General features: G+C 42.2%; 1 protein-coding gene across 1 annotated transcript; it reads right to left on the reverse strand.

The window, feature by feature from the left end:
- Positions 1-2,372: 2,372 nt before the first annotated feature.
- On the reverse strand, positions 2,373-15,435 carry 5ntc (Cytosolic purine 5-nucleotidase). Its single transcript, NM_001160531.1, is given in 7 exon segments — positions 2,373-2,738; positions 2,740-2,749; positions 2,961-3,056; positions 3,543-3,660; positions 3,843-3,916; positions 7,134-7,168; positions 15,192-15,435. Coding segments are annotated over 7 exon segments (489 nt in total). The 5' UTR covers positions 15,261-15,435; the 3' UTR covers positions 2,373-2,651.
- Positions 15,436-16,220: the final 785 nt, after the last annotated feature.

The raw sequence follows: 16,220 nt of genomic DNA on the forward strand, positions 1-16,220 counted from the left end.
TCGGTATTTTTGGACACCGATTTGGCAATTTTTTTTTTTTTTTTTTTTTTTTTTTTTTTTTTTTTTTTTTTTTTACACCTTTATCTAACTAGGCAAGTCAGTTTAGAACACATTCTTATTTTCAATGACAGCCTAGGAACAGTGGGTTAACTGCCTGTTCAGGGGCAGAACGACAGATTTTTACCTTGTCAGCTCGGGGATTCAATCTTTCAACCTTACAGTTAACTAGTCCAACGCTCTAACCACCTGCCTCTCATTGCACTCCACGAGGAGACTGCCTGATAAGCAAATGCAGTAAGAAGCCAAGGTAAGTTGCTAGCTAGCATTAAACTTCTTATAAAAAAAACAATCAATCAATCATAATCACTAGTTAACTACACATGATTGATGATATTACTAGTTTATCTAGCGTGTCCTGCGTTGCATATAATCGATGCAATGCAGGGGGATGATTTAACAAAAGCGCATTCGCAAAAAAATCACAATCGTTGTACGATTGTACCTAACCAATGCCTTTCTTAAAATCAATACACAGAAGTATAGATTTTTAAACCTGCATATTTAGCTAAAATAAATCCAGGTTAGCAGGCAATATTAACCAGGTGAAATTGTGTCACTTCTCTTGCATTCATTGCACGCAGAGTCAGGGTATATGCAACCGTTTGGGCCGCCTGGCTCATTGCGAACTAATTTGCCAGAATTGTACGTAATTATGACATAACATTGAAGGTTGTGCAATGTAACAGCAATATTTAGACTTAGGGATGCTACCCGTTAGATAAAATACCGAACAGTTCTGTATTTCACTGAAATAATAAACGTTTTGTTTTCAAAATGATAGTTTCTGGATTCGACCATATTAATGACCAAAGGCTCGTATTTCTGTGTGTTATTATGTTATAACTAAGTCTATGATTTGATAGAGCAGTCTGAGCGATGGTAGGCACCAGCAGGCTCATAAGCATTCATTCAAACAGCACTTTCGTGCGTTTTGCCAGCAGCTCTTCGTTGTGCTTCAAGCATTGCACTGTTTATGACTTCAAACCTATCAACTCTCGAGATTAGGCTGGTGTAACCGATGTGAAATGTCTAGCTAGTTACCGGGGTGAGCGCTAATAGCGTTTCAAACGTCACTCGCTCTGAGACTTGGAGTAGCTGTTCCCCTTGCTCTGCATGGGTAACACTGCTTCGAGGGTGGCTGTTGTCGTTGTGTTCCTGGTTCGAGCCCAGGTAGGAGCGAGGAAAGGGACGGAAGCTATACTGTTACACTGGCAATACTAAAGTGCCTATAAGAACATCCAATAGTCAAAGGTATATGAAATACAAATTGTATAGAGAGAAATGGTCCTATAAATACTATAACTTCAACCTATAACCTCTTACCTTGGAATATTGAAGTCTCATGTTAAAAGGAACCACCAGCTTTCATATGTTCTCATGTTCTGAGCAAGGAACTTAAACGTTAGCTTTTTTTACATGGCACATATTACACTTTTACTTTCTTCTCCAACACTTTGATTTTGCATTATTTAAACCAAATTGAACATGTTTCATTATTTATTTGAGGCTAAATGGATTTTTATTGATGTATTATTTTAAGTTAAAATAAGTGTTCATTCAGTATTGTTGTAATTGTCATTATTACAAATACATTTTTTATTTTATTTTTTTTAAATCGGCAAATTAATCGGTATCGGCATTGAAAAATCATAATCGGTCGACCTCTAACAAAAACATGCATACTGTGTACACACCCGGTCTGACAACCTCCCCAATAACAACAAACAGTTGCTGTTGGGGCGTTTCCAGATGATGAGTCATTCTGGGAGAACCCACTGAGCCAACAGATAACGTCCAGGTTGCACTTAACCCACCAGCACCATCAATGACAAGACCTCTCTTTGAGTCTCATGACTATGTTAAGACATCATTTGAAAATACCAGCATTTACACGTTTAGATTCTGTCAATTGCAGCTTTTGTAGGTGTGTTGAAGTTCGATCAAGAGCTGGAGATAGAAACATCCACAGGCATTTGCCATTGAAGCATCACAACTGCCTCACTGTAAGAGTATGAGGCAGAGATGCAGTGGATATAGAGTGGAATTGAAATGCAACCGGAGCCTCTCGATAGCTTAGCTGCTGGTTGGGGATCCCAAAGGAATCTAAAGCCTGATTTATGAATGGAGGATGGGCAGGCCCAAGTTCCCTCTGAATACATGTCTAACTGAAGTATAATCAAGTCTCACAATAAAAAAAACAAGACACACAGTCCTACATACACCACAAACTCAAAAGGAACACAATCATGCAATAACACACACCTAAACACACGCATAGACATTCATTTGCAAATCCCATGGAACCAGGTGCTGGATATAAATATACTTTTTAATATTCGTGAGCTGGCTACATCACCATTGTAAGCCACTGGAAGAGTGAAGGATTCCAAAACAGTGCTGCTATTCTGCATCCAATTAAATGTTTAGAAAAACCTTTGAACATTCCTGCACACCTTGTAGTGTATCATGTTGTTTGTGAAACACAAGTTATTGGGGGGCATTTTGCAGTCATTTGTCAGTCCTCCATGAAGGAATCAGGACAATGGGGGCTGTTTTGTGTTGAAGGCTGAATATAACAGCAGTATGTAGGCTTACTGAGACACATGCTCACAGCTAGATCTGACCAAGGTCAGGATCAAGCTCTCTTCCGTCTCCAACATCCTCTGTTCCCCAATGCTGGGAGGTGGGCCTGAGTGAAAAAAAAGTTTGGGAACCTCTGTGCTCAATGACTAAAATCTTAAATGCTCCCCGCTTAGATTACTTTGTAAATCAATTGGGCAGATATGTTCTCAGTGACAGTTGACCCAAGGACAACCTTTTACAAAATGACAAAACAGTATACTCAGAACAAGTCATCACCACACACACAAAATTGTATTTTCTGTGATGGAAGCACTCACCTTTTTAGAAATGTGAAGCCATGACTGCACAACAGAATGTTTCCATTGGAGTCCACCTTCAGCAAGTTCCCATACATTGTGTCAAACACCAGGCCACTAGAAAGGAGGGAGGAGTGATTGGGATGAATAAAGTTATGCAGAGAGAGGAATGGATTGGAGAGGGCAATATTATATATTTTAGATGTGTGGTTGTTGTTGATATAATCAGTAGGTTACTTTTTATTTCTCCTCTATTTTGACCGATCTTGTTATACTGTTACCAGGCCTTTGGGGAAAGTCTCTGCAGGAGGTCTGTTTGTACTAATTAAATTGTAAAATGTCAGATGTTTCTCCAGCAGTGTCACCCTGGGCCAAGGACACAGAAAATAGACTGCACAGAGCCACAAATGGTTTAAAAAAAGAATGGTTAGGGGTAATTTCATAAGTAGACTCCCATAAAGAGTCCCATCCTAACTAACCATGGTTTGCATCTACCCCATGTCTTTGTGAGTACCGGGTCACGTTATTTACTACCAAACTAAACATACATAAACATAAACAGTATGTAAATGTGTGTGAGATCAACAGAATGAGAGAACTTACCGAGTGGGGAAGGTGGGGTCGTAGTTGTAACGCAGTAGCTCATGGGGATAGCCTATAGACACCAGCCTGTCTCTGAGCAGCTCAAAGCCTAGATCCTCATAGTCAGGAGACTTATACGCTACACACACACATAAACTGTCAGTACATTCATCAGTGGAAATGTTACAATATTTGTATGCTCATATACTTAAATCTGTGAGACACAGCTACTAGATTTCCATATTTTCGGCCTTTTTTGTTGCCCTTTACCAGTACATCTCTTTGTTGGAGTAGGTGTACTGGGCTACTAAATGAACCTACCTGCCAGCGTGTAGTCCATGTCAAAGCCATAGCATTTGATGTTCTCCAATGTTACACTTCTATTGACGAACACCCTGTAATCAAAGGAAAACAGGACTGACAGTTGGTGTTTCTGGAGAGATTATCTAGGACATAAACATGGGTCAGTTGAGAAGCTGATATGGGGTGTGCAGAAGCTTTTCAGGATACTCAATCAGCTGTAAAAATTGTAATTTATAAAGACTGAATGGTGTGAGTTGAATGTAGCTCTAAATCTGACCTGTTGGCTAAGACAGCTGCAACCTTCAATAGTAGAACTCATTTTGACTCAACTTGCTTCAGCATCAAATTGGTTGTCATTTCATTTTTAAAAGCCATTTAGTCTAATATTTCTCCAAACCATGGAAATCATTCCACTTGAGCTTAATGGGGCTGGTCAAATTGGGATATGCCTCACCAACTAAACTCTTGGGGACCAACCATTAAAGAATATCTTAAGCTACACAATCAGTCAAATCAGTTGGTAGTGCCGTAGTGGGCTCCATATCCTACAACACTATATCAATAGTGTTGTAGGATATGTTGTGGAACCTGCCAACATGTGCTAGACACACTAAGAGTATCCGACAGCCATGTTAATCTAAAGGAAGGTTATGGCTTTTTTTACATTTATGGTATTGGTAAGATTTCTGAGACTTTATACCATTAGTCACGTACCATGATAGATGTATCAGGATTCAACTCAATGAGCCCACTCTGCATTTGATCAAACTCTGCAGTCAGTGGTGCCGTAGCAGAAACTGTGGTCGCACAGTTCACACGTCACTTCAGTTCTCTAGTATCTACCACACAGAACTCCCCTCTTCATGAACAGGTTTATATTTCAGTAATGGATAGCCTACGTAATAACAAAATCCATGTGTTAAACAAAAATTGTGTTAAATAAAGGAGATAGATTGCTGTATTCAGAAAACTCCAGTGCCCTTTAGCCCTACCATTATTTATTGTTCCCCGAACATAGCATTTAATTAGCTAAAGAGAGATTAATCTTGTTCAGTCATTCATGACAGATTGACAAGGTAACCACAGAAGGGTTTCCTGTGTCACCAGGTGATATGGAGCCTCTGTCAGTGACATCCTGGGAGAGAAACCCATTTCCCTCCTGTCTGAATGGCCTACACCTCACCTTATCTGTCTTTCCCTCTCCAGCTCCTGCCAATAGCAGCCAGCTCAATCATACAGGGTTGCTGTTAATAATTCACCTGACAGCTCCTGTTCAGGAAGTGTGTTGCTAAAGAAGCCTCATGTGAGCAAACAATCACTGAGAGACAGTGACTGCCTGGGATGTATGAACAAGGTTACTGACAGAGTATATCTGGTTGAAGCACCCTATGAATGGTGGACACTGGCGGTAATTGGTGAAATAGTCGACCTAACACAGGTGTAAGAGGATATCGAATTGTCTCCAAGTGTGTTAGACCAAGTGTGTTAGACCAAGTGTGATTTACACCTTTATTAACTGAGAATTTGTATAAAGGTTAGAAAACTTTAAGACCTGAGATGCTCTTCTCCTTTAGGTCACAGACAAACAGCTGTCCCATAATGTGGAGGAAGAACACAAATATGTGATTCTTAAAATCTAGGTCTGAAAGAGAAGGCCTCCCTGAACTACCATTCCAAATCTCCACTCGTCTTCCAATGAGAGCAGGTAATGTAAGAGTATGTCTACCAGATCTCGCATTGTCAGAACCTCTAGTGGAACCTCCTCAGCTCACAAAGACCCTTGATGACTTGGATGCCTGAGGCAATTACCTCTTCTTCCGAATGGTAAATCAGCCACTGAGTGTAGGCTACATTTTCAAAAATGTGCTCAAGTTTAAAATGCTCATGTAAAATATTGTAAGTACGTTTTCTCCAGTTAAGCCAAGTTTACAATCATTTTTCTTCAAGTCGTTGGAAAATTATTATATATGGGTGTACCTTAGTGTCTTCGGAAAGTATTCAGACCCCTTAACCTCCTCCACATTTTGTTAGGTTACAGCCTTACTCTAAAATGTATTAAATAGTCATCCCCCTTCAAACTACACACAAAAACCCATAACAACAAAGCAAAAACTGTTTGTTAGAATTTTTTGCAAATTTATACAAAATAACTGAAACATCACATTTACATAAGTATTCAGACCCTTTAGTCAGTACTTTATTGGCAGCGATTACAGCCTTGAGTCTTCCTGGGTATAACGCTACAAGCTTGGCACACCTGTATTTGGGGAGTTTCTCCCATTCCGCTCTGCAGATTCTCTCAAGCTCTGTCAGGTTGGATGGGGAGCGTTGGTGCACAGCTATATTCAGGTCTCTCCAGAGATGTTAGATCAGGTTCAAGTCCGGGCTCTGACTGGGCCACTCATGGACATTCAGAGACTTGTCCCAAAGCCACTCCTGCGTTGTCTTGGCGGTGTGCTTAGGGTTGTGTCCTGTTGGAAGGTGAACCTTTGCCCCAGTCTTAGGTTCTGAGCGCTCTGGAGCTTGGCATTCAGGACAAAGAGTTCAATCTTGATTTCATCAGACCAGAAAATCTTGTTTCTCACAGTCACACTCCCAGCGCACTGTCAACTGCCTTTTACTGAGGAGTGGCTTCCGTCTGGCCACTACCATAAAAGTCCTAATTGGTGGAGTGCTAATCCGATTGCTCAGATTGGCCGGGCGGCCAGCTCTAGGAAGAGTCTTGCTGGTTCCAAACTTCTTCCATTTAATAATGATGGAGGCCACTGTGTTCTTTAGCACCTTCAATGCTGCAGAAATGTTTTGGTACCCTTTCCCAGATCTGTGCCTTGACACAACCCTGTCTCGGAGCTCTACGGACAATTCCTTCGACCTCATGGCTTGGTTTTTGCTCTGACATGCACTGTCAACTGTGGGACCTTATATAGACAGGTGTGTGCCTTTCCAAATCATGTCCAATCAATTGAATTTCCCACAGATGGACTTCAATCAAGTTGTAGAAACATCAAGGATGATCAATGGAAACAGGATGCACCTGAGCTCAATTTCGAGTCTCATAGCAAAGGGTCTGAATTCTTATGTAAATAAGGTATGTTTATTTTTATTGAATTTGTAAACATTTATAAAATCCAGTTTTCGCGTTGTCATTACGGGGTATTGTGTGTAGATTGCTCAGGAAATAGTTTTATGTAATAAATTTTAGAATAAGGCTGTAACGTAACAAATGTGGAAAAAGTCAAGAGGTCTGAATACTTTCTTTAGGCACTAATGAAAGGCATAATGCATATTATGTTACATTAAATAACTCACTTATGCTGATAGTCCCTGTTCTTCAGCATGGGTACTGTTAATAATGGGATATGTAGGAGGGTGAGCCGGTCAAGGATCGATTCAGACAAGGTGGTCTATTGTATGACAAGTGACAGTTTAATTATGAGTAAAGATATCTGGTACAACGTATACGGGCCCATTTCATTCGGTTCTTAAGGAACCAGCAGAAAAGAGCGCAGATAACAGAGTGCACATGTCTCATATACAGAACAGAAAGTAGGTTGATTCTAGAAGATCGGGTCTTCGGGTTGGTTCAGGCTGAGGTGTAGTCTTCTTGGATTGGCCCTGTTGGGCCGTCCGTCATCCCTCTGAGTCTTGTTCTTTGCCACACAATGTTCAGCTAAAAAGGAGATTAGGTGTGTGCGCTGTCCTCAGTCACACAATGTTCGGCTAGAAAGGAGATTAGGTGTGTGCGCTGGTTTCTGCAAGTCAAGGCTGTCTCTTCCTCCCAATGTGTGGGTGTATGTCTTATCTGTGTGTCCTCGGCAGTTAGTGTGTGTAATGTGTGTGTGCTGTGTGTGTGGGTGTGGGAGCTATCCTGTATGGGACCTAACATGTTTTACTGTGAAAATACGTTGTCTCAGTTATAGCAATGTAATAGCAGTAGGCTGGTCACCTGCATAAGAAATAGCACTTCCTTACAAATCCCTCTCTTCACGTCTCCCCAGAGACGTGACACAACCTAACTAGATCCAGACACAAAAAGAAAACTTTTCCCAGAAGGAAAAGTTTTGTGATTCCCTCTCTTCACATCTCCTAAGAGATGTGACATAAACTAGGCTAACAATTACAAAGTTTAAAATACCTTCATGTTCTCCATTCGATCCCACTATGTACTAGATTGGCTACCAGCCACCTAGGAACTTGCAACCCTCATGTCAAAAGAGAACAACAGCTCATTCAAAAACAGAACAAAAGAAAATGATGTGAAATTTAAGCCCCCCTTTTTGACACCCACTAGGGTGTCACTCATTATCCCTTATTTCAGCAGTCATAGCATTTCATGAAAAGAAAAACAAAACCTAGTAGGCACTCTCAACCTCATCCTCAAATTCGGGCAGGTCATTAGCAAGCAGAGGAAACATCTGGGAAAGGGGGGAAGGGTCAATAGCTCTAGAGATAACCCTAGTGGTGAGGGAACGGATACATGGAATGCAACAGCATCCACAGAGAACCAAAATGGCCGCGAACACCGAAATGGAGACCAAAATGGAGGAGACCAGGGTTTTATATTTACCAAAGGCACTCATCCAGGAGTCCCACATTGAGGTATCAATCCCAGAATGAGATTTCATTTTACCATTAAGAGTCCTCAAACCTTCTAGGGCTACGGTCAAGCTACCATCGGAGGCTGTGTTATTAGGGATGAAAGTACAACACTGTTCACCAAACATAGTGCAAGCTCCACCTTTCTCTGCCAGTAGCATATCCACTGCAATGCGATTCTGGAATGTATTCTATCCACATTTTTATTAACAGTGCACCACCAACAAATGGAGGACTCAAACCCAGCTGCCACCTGATCCACCAACTTGTACTCGTCAGGAACTCCCCTTGGGACTCCAATGGCGTCTATGTACGTCGGATCACCACTAGATGGGGTGGTGGCACGCCTGGAACGTCCCCTCCAATATTCAGGGTTCACCCTCTGGACCCTAAGGATGAGGTCTCCAGCCTCTGTAGGGTAGATAGAAACAGGCAAAAGGAGAGTAACAAGTGCACAGCTTCCAGTAGTATTGGAGGGTAATTTATCAAACAGGACAGTGTTGCCACACCACCACCTCACATCTGCTCTGGATATTGGACTGAAACTCCCAACAATGTTGATTGTATCCAGACACCAATTCCCAGGAACCTGTCCCACATTAGTACCGCCTCCCGTCATTTTGACACAGGTGAAATGTGCCCTGGCAACCTTGTTGGAAAACAATGGTTTCCTAGCAGTAGATTTAGTCATGGGATAGACAGCATCCCAGGCAGAGCAATTACAACTGGGGTTATCCGTAGTCATTAATGGGATTAAACATGTTAGAGTCACATCTGTAACAGACTTCTTAAAACACGGTATGATGCAAGCAGCACAACACATCAATAATAAAAATACAAGAATTAGGGTCAGAAATCCAGTAACCACCATACCAGTGTACTTACCAAACCAGGCTCCCAACCAAAAGAACAGTCCAGACTCCTCCACCCCCGCCATGGTCCTCATCTCAGCAGATAGTGCACCAAGCCCATTAAAGGCCTTAGCTATACCACCATCTGGAGTGGTGTTATTAGGAATATACGTGCAACATTGTTCACCAAACATCTTGCAGACTGTCTGGCAACCCTAGATGTGGCCTCAAGCTGTTCAGACAGACCAGTGAGTGCATCACGGGGGTAATTCACAAAACGCTGTTGATTATAGTAGATATAACTGATCCATGCAGTCCGTCTAGCATCCACTATGGCTGGACCTATAATAGGTAGTAAGTGCCAGAGTCCATCATTCCTACCCAAGGCCTGAAACTCATGAGGAACCCCCATTGGCACTCTCAACAGGTTAGTGTGTATGTCAACTACATCCTCTGTCCATGGAGCACTACATCTATGTCTCCCATGGGATGGAATGTTTTCAGGTCCCCTGGATACAGAACCCAACAGCTGTTCAGAAGTAACATCAACAATGGTCAGTGGAATTATCAAACTGGTCAGAGCATACATACCTTGCCAGTCTCCTCTAAGAATGGGTCTCAGTACTCTTTTGGGTCCACATATCCACCACACATCAGCCAGACCACTAGTTTGGTTTAGGCCTGTAACTGGCCAAGTGGCATAAATGGTTATGTTACTGCTGCAATCAGCTTCAGGCAATCTCCCATAGTCCATGCCATTACCTGTACCCGTGATGCAACTGTAATTGCCCCCATATGCCTTAACACCCCAAGGGGCCCAGTGAGGAGGTACTGTAGGAAACACAAGGCTCAAAGAGGAACAGAGGGTTGAATTGGGCTGAACCTGGTAAAAACCTCTCAGAATACACAACCACCCCTCTCCTTCTCCTATAGCAAATGGGTGTGTAGCCAGAACAAGTCTAGCATGACTACAAATAGTGCAGTCCTTTCTTCTCAGGGTTTTAGCTGTGTACCTCATATAAGACAGCCACAAATTGTCCCTACCATCAAAACCAGTCTCAGTGCCTAATTGATCAATAGCTGTGTAGTCTCTAACATTAATTACCTGAATGGGATTTTTTAACACAGTGGTGGTAGGTGGCAGGTTCGGTCCAGGGGTGGTAGAGGAGTGTGTCTGGCCCTGGTTCGTCTGGGACCTCTGGTTTTGGCAGCTCCCTAATAGAAAACACACCCATCGTGTCTGTCCCGGTCCTTTGTAGTCCGAGGGTGTAAGTGCCTGCATCAGAGAGCTTAATAGTTTTGATGGTTAGTAGGATTTCATCACCTTTACAAAGTTCAACAGTGCTCCCAGGTTTTCCCCATATGATGGAAAACCTATCCACCTTTGTGGGATCCCCTATGCTATAAGAATACCCTCTTCTCCAATCCTAGAATTGTCCCAAGTTGGTTATCATGTAATCCCCATATGGACACCCTCCCCCATTACACAGGTACACTGACACTCCTGTAAAGCCCCACCCTCTCCCAGAGAACACATCACTAGCAAGAGCCAGACACATCTTCACTTCTATGAACAAAAACAGGGGTGACAGGACAGGGAGGGTTACTTCATTCGAGAGATGGCCCCCGGAATTCTGTTAATTCCAGTTCTCCTCTCGAACACTGTTTATTGTTCGACAGTGTCATGTGTCCTACCCTCCCCCGTGCGATATGAATCCGGGTAGCTCTTTCAGCTAGCTGTCACCAGGAGTCCTTGTATGGTCCCCCCAACAAGCCTCTGGGACTGGATTGAGTGACTTCACCTGTAGTTCACCTGTAATGCATAAAATCCTGGACATACAGGCTTGGTTAACAAACAGTTTCTCATATGTTTTATCTGATTATATATTTAGTTTCTTATCCAATAGGCCCCATCCTATCCTAGACCACAATTTACCCATCCCCCTTTTGATACCTGGCTCTGCCCAGGTAACAACCTTACCTACTCTAAATAATGACTTAGGTAAGATTAGTATATTATCCTTCTGTTCTGACATTATCATGTAGGAGCGCCCCTTTCATTTTCCACATGTCCAATTCTCCCTTTTGTCTCCACTCAGTAACTGTTATCTACACATTCTGTTATCTTTGCTCGTCCTGGCTCCCTTTTAAAACTTATCCTCTCTGCTCTCCAACCTTCAAGGTCTCTGCAGTGCAGGGGAGGGCTCTTCTGTCTGCCTTTTCCCCTTATCTGTCTGTAGCTCGTTTTCTCATGTTTCCAAATTTGAACTAAATGTCTCACTGTTTGGCTTTATCTAAACTCATGGATTTTTTTTTTTTTGAAAAACATGTCTATGGTGGCACTTTCTAAAGTCCTTATATAGGTTAATTAAACCCCACTATAATTAATTTACCTTTAAAAAATAAAAAATAAAAACAAACCGTATTACCCATGACCACAAATTAAATATTCAAATGGCACCCCCTATACACAGGTGTTAAAACCAAACACAAATATCTCAATTTCTTCCCTGCCCTGTTTGCTCAAAATATGTCCCAAATACTTAACATGAGTCTACCATAAATAAAACTTATCCTAGCTAAATTTTCACACCACGTTCATCAGAGAAAATATAATGACACTATAATGTAAATTTCACTGCCTTTTTGTATTAAATTACCTTAATATCAGTATTACAAATTACCCTAGATTCTCCATCCAAATGGCTTTCCAATGAGGCTGATCAGACCACAAAGGAAAGTTACAATGGAGGTCATAAGTCATACCACCTTCCCTGTGTTTGATTACCAATTTCAAACCAGTTGTAACTTTAGTTAACGTCAACCTGCTCCGCCACAGGAGTGCCATCTGATGCACTGTCCAGCTAGACCAGTCAGGACCAGTCTCTGCCACTAAATTCTTCCACGTCCATTTATTATACCCCCCTTCTGTCATGTACCACACTGATCTAGACCAACTGATTGCATGAGTACCATAACCGCCACCTGGGCTTCCAATAACACCCCAGGTAAGTATAACAGTGGTAGTAGCGTTAGGCGGGATACACAGAGTAGCTGACCTAATCAATTCTGCAGTACACTCAAAGTCATTATTCTGAACTTGACGTTTAGACAGAACATGCGTATCCGAGAATATTGAAGCATTGGTGATGTTTAGCTGGGTAGTCTGTTCCTGGTCAGTGATTATACGCTGGGCTGCCCATATCATTACTCCCAATGTCAAAACAACATTGACTATAATTAGGACAAACAATGGGCCAGAACAACCCAGTCTTTCCCATGGTCTCCTAGCCCTTCTAGCCCATGGTGCTACTCTAGTGTCCCTATCATCTGAGGATGGGAGTCTCCTCCACATGATCAGACGGGAGGGATGTCAGAATTTGAATTCGAATTGGATGTGAGTAAATCACTTCTTACTTCAGCCAGAGTTCTGGCAGGGGTTGGGGCTGGTGTACAATGTGTCAGGTGGTGCCAAGGTGCGCCTAATTTACCTTTGACCTGGACTGAGTGTGAAGTAACCTCCTTCACTTCGTACGGTCCAGTCCACCTGGGATCAGCCCACTTTCTCTTGTGGACCTTGATCCTTACCCAGTCCCCAACTTTTACCCTTGGTTGTTCCGGGACGTCAGTCAGCTCCCTCTCTGCGACACGGTGTATCTGTTTGGAGAGAGCTGCAGACAATTCCGTCAATTTCTTCACATAGTCAGACATCCCTATTTGGTGCACATCAAGAGGGGGCATATGACCTCCCTCTCTTGGTGGCCCTGGCATTACTCTACCTGTCATTATTTCATGGGGTGAAAGATGTGTCCCTGCACACACTTTAGCTATCTTAGCTTTCAGATTTTGATTACAGCGTTCCACAAGGCCCTGCGATTGCGGCCTATACACAGAGCCAAACTTGTGTGTAATGCCAAACCTCTCCTCCACCTGTCTTAGGTGCTGATTTGACGTGTTTTTTTAGAAATATTTTGTACACTCTTTGGATATACTTAGCCCGTCACTGGCTCGTGCCAGTGATGTATTCTTAGGAGACACTATTACTCGTACTCTGTCTTAACTCAGAGCCTCTCCGTCATATATCCAGAATTTTAAACAATAATGTTTTAATGATTAAACACGAGCCCCTAATTCAGGAAATGATTATCAACATAAACTATGTTTTAACAATTTGGATAATAGAGATTTTTTTTTTTTTTTTTTTTAGGAAATACTTTTCTCACAATAATTTTAAATATTGGTAATAATATCAGGGACTTGTGAAACGCCGTTTACATTTAGTCTATAGTCAACACACAAATATTATTACATGGACATAGTTTTAAACACAATTGTTCAATTAGAACATCTTATTCTATGACATCACACATTAGTACATTTATCACATTCATTCTGGCCACAACACAAAGCGGACTTTTCAGTCCAACATATCTTAATCATACATTAATCTATTGTAGACACCTCACCGGACACTACCAGCTATTGGATTTTAACCTCACCGGACACTACCGGCTATTGGTTCTATCTAAAACACTAATTGGATTTATCTTTTGCAGATGAATGATCGAATCATACTCAGATGTTAATGATAAAACTGATCACGCCCTTTTTCAGACGCCCGAACGAATATCACTTATACATAGAATATAATCCTGGTCACATCAATACTCAATAATAGACCACCTTACCAGACACAGCTGGACCGGTCACTAGCCGGACTATCGGTGAAAATCTATCCTAGACTATATTATTTATTCCTTACTGGTGTCTGCCACCAGACCGTTCACAGCCGGACTATCAGAATATTCTATTAATATTAGGTCTACTACTAAATATCCCTTACCGGTGTCTGCCACCGGACCGTTCTCATGCCGGACTATCGGAATATTCTAACTACTACTCATCCCTTACCGGTGTCTGCCACCGGACCGTTCTCATGCCGGACTATCGGGATATTCTAATTACCACATATGTTTACTTCACTGTCAATTTCAAGTCCATTATTTATATAAAATTTACACAAAAATTCTTACCCACACTCGGTACTACTGATCGTAATTTGGTATGACTATTCGACAATATGCAAAGTTTGATAAAACAGGTTTTGCTTACCTTATTTTGTGGTCGACCAGAGATCAGTTTCCCGAGTTGAGCAGAATTGTTGTCCACCCCCGAATGGTTTTCACCTGTCCTCCGGGGAACCGTCCTTTCACCAACTCGCCCCCTCACACCCACATCAACCACTCTGGACTGGGTCGTTACTAACCATCCTCTGCTACCAAGTTTCTGTTAATAATGGGATATGTAGGAGGGTGAGCCGGTCAAGGATCGATTCAGACAAGGTGGTCTATTGTATGACAAGTGACAGTTTAATTATGAGTAAAGATATCTGGTACAACGTATACGGGCCCATTTCATTCGGTTCTTAAGGAACCAGCAGAAAAGAGCGCAGATAACAGAGTGCACATGTCTCATATACAGAACAGAAAGTAGGTTGATTCTAGAAGATCGGGTCTTCGGGTTGGTTCAGGCTGAGGTGTAGTCTTCTTGGATTGGCCCTGTTGGGCCGTCCGTCATCCCTCTGAGTCTTGTTCTTTGCCACACAATGTTCAGCTAAAAAGGAGATTAGGTGTGTGCGCTGTCCTCAGTCACACAATGTTCGGCTAGAAAGGAGATTAGGTGTGTGCGCTGGTTTCTGCAAGTCAAGGCTGTCTCTTCCTCCCAATGTGTGGGTGTATGTCTTATCTGTGTGTCCTCGGCAGTTAGTGTGTGTAATGTGTGTGTGCTGTGTGTGTGGGTGTGGGAGCTATCCTGTATGGGACCTAACATGTTTTACTGTGAAAATACGTTGTCTCAGTTATAGCAATGTAATAGCAGTAGGCTGGTCACCTGCATAAGAAATAGCACTTCCTTACAGTACATCAAGCGAAATGCTCGGGTCTGAAGTAGGTTGATTTCTCACAATCCGAGTCGGAACCTCCATAGTCATCGCCGTTTCAGACTCTCTAGCGGCTACCCATATCAGATGCCACTATCCCCCTCAGCATTAGCTGTCATCTCACTATTAGCCTACAAACTGGAGAGGCATTTAAAGTTGTAGAATATGCAGATGTGTTCATAAAGAGTTTCCCTACACGTCAGTAAACAACAACCACTCCCCTTCCTAAACGTCGTGACTTGGTAGTTAAGTGGGTGTGGATGCTCTGGGACCTACGCATCTTGCCCATGAATTGATCACACCGCTTAAAACACCGAGAAAATGTTATCAGACCCCCACACATGCAGAGGGCGACGCGCGTTTGGGCTCGAGATTGCAAATACCAAGTTTTCTGAGATCTGAACAAAGCTGAAAGCTTTTCAAAAACAACACACAAATACATGACTTCATACTTTTAAAGCAATTACGTTTGCATTAGGATATATAGCGTTTAAGTCAAAAGTTTGTCCACATACTCATTCAAGGGTTTTCCCTTTATTTGTACTATTTTCGACATTGTAGAATATTAGTGAAGACAAACTATGAAATAACATATATGGAATCATGTAGTAACCAAAAAAAGTGTTTGCACACGCTTGGCATTCTCTCAACCAGCTTAACTTGGAATGCTTTTCCAACAGTCTTGATTGCTGAGCACTTGATTGCTGCTTTTCCTTCACTCTGCACTCCAACTCATCCCAAACCATCTCAATTGGGTTGAGGTCGAGTGATCGTGGAGGCCAGGTCATCTGATGCAGCACTCCATCACACTCCTTCTTGGTCAAATAGCTCTTACACAGCCTGGAGGTGTGTTGGGTCATTGTGCTGTTGAAAAACAAATGACAGAGAGACTAAGTGCAAACCAGATGCGATAGCATATCATTGCAGAATGCTGTGGAAACCATGCTGGTTAAGTGTGACTTGAATCCTATATAAATCCCGGACAGTGTCACCAGCAAACTAACCCAACAC

Source organism: Oncorhynchus mykiss, chromosome Y, assembly GCF_013265735.2.
Source record: "Oncorhynchus mykiss isolate Arlee chromosome Y, USDA_OmykA_1.1, whole genome shotgun sequence".
Classification (NCBI taxonomy): Eukaryota; Metazoa; Chordata; class Actinopteri; order Salmoniformes; family Salmonidae; genus Oncorhynchus; species Oncorhynchus mykiss.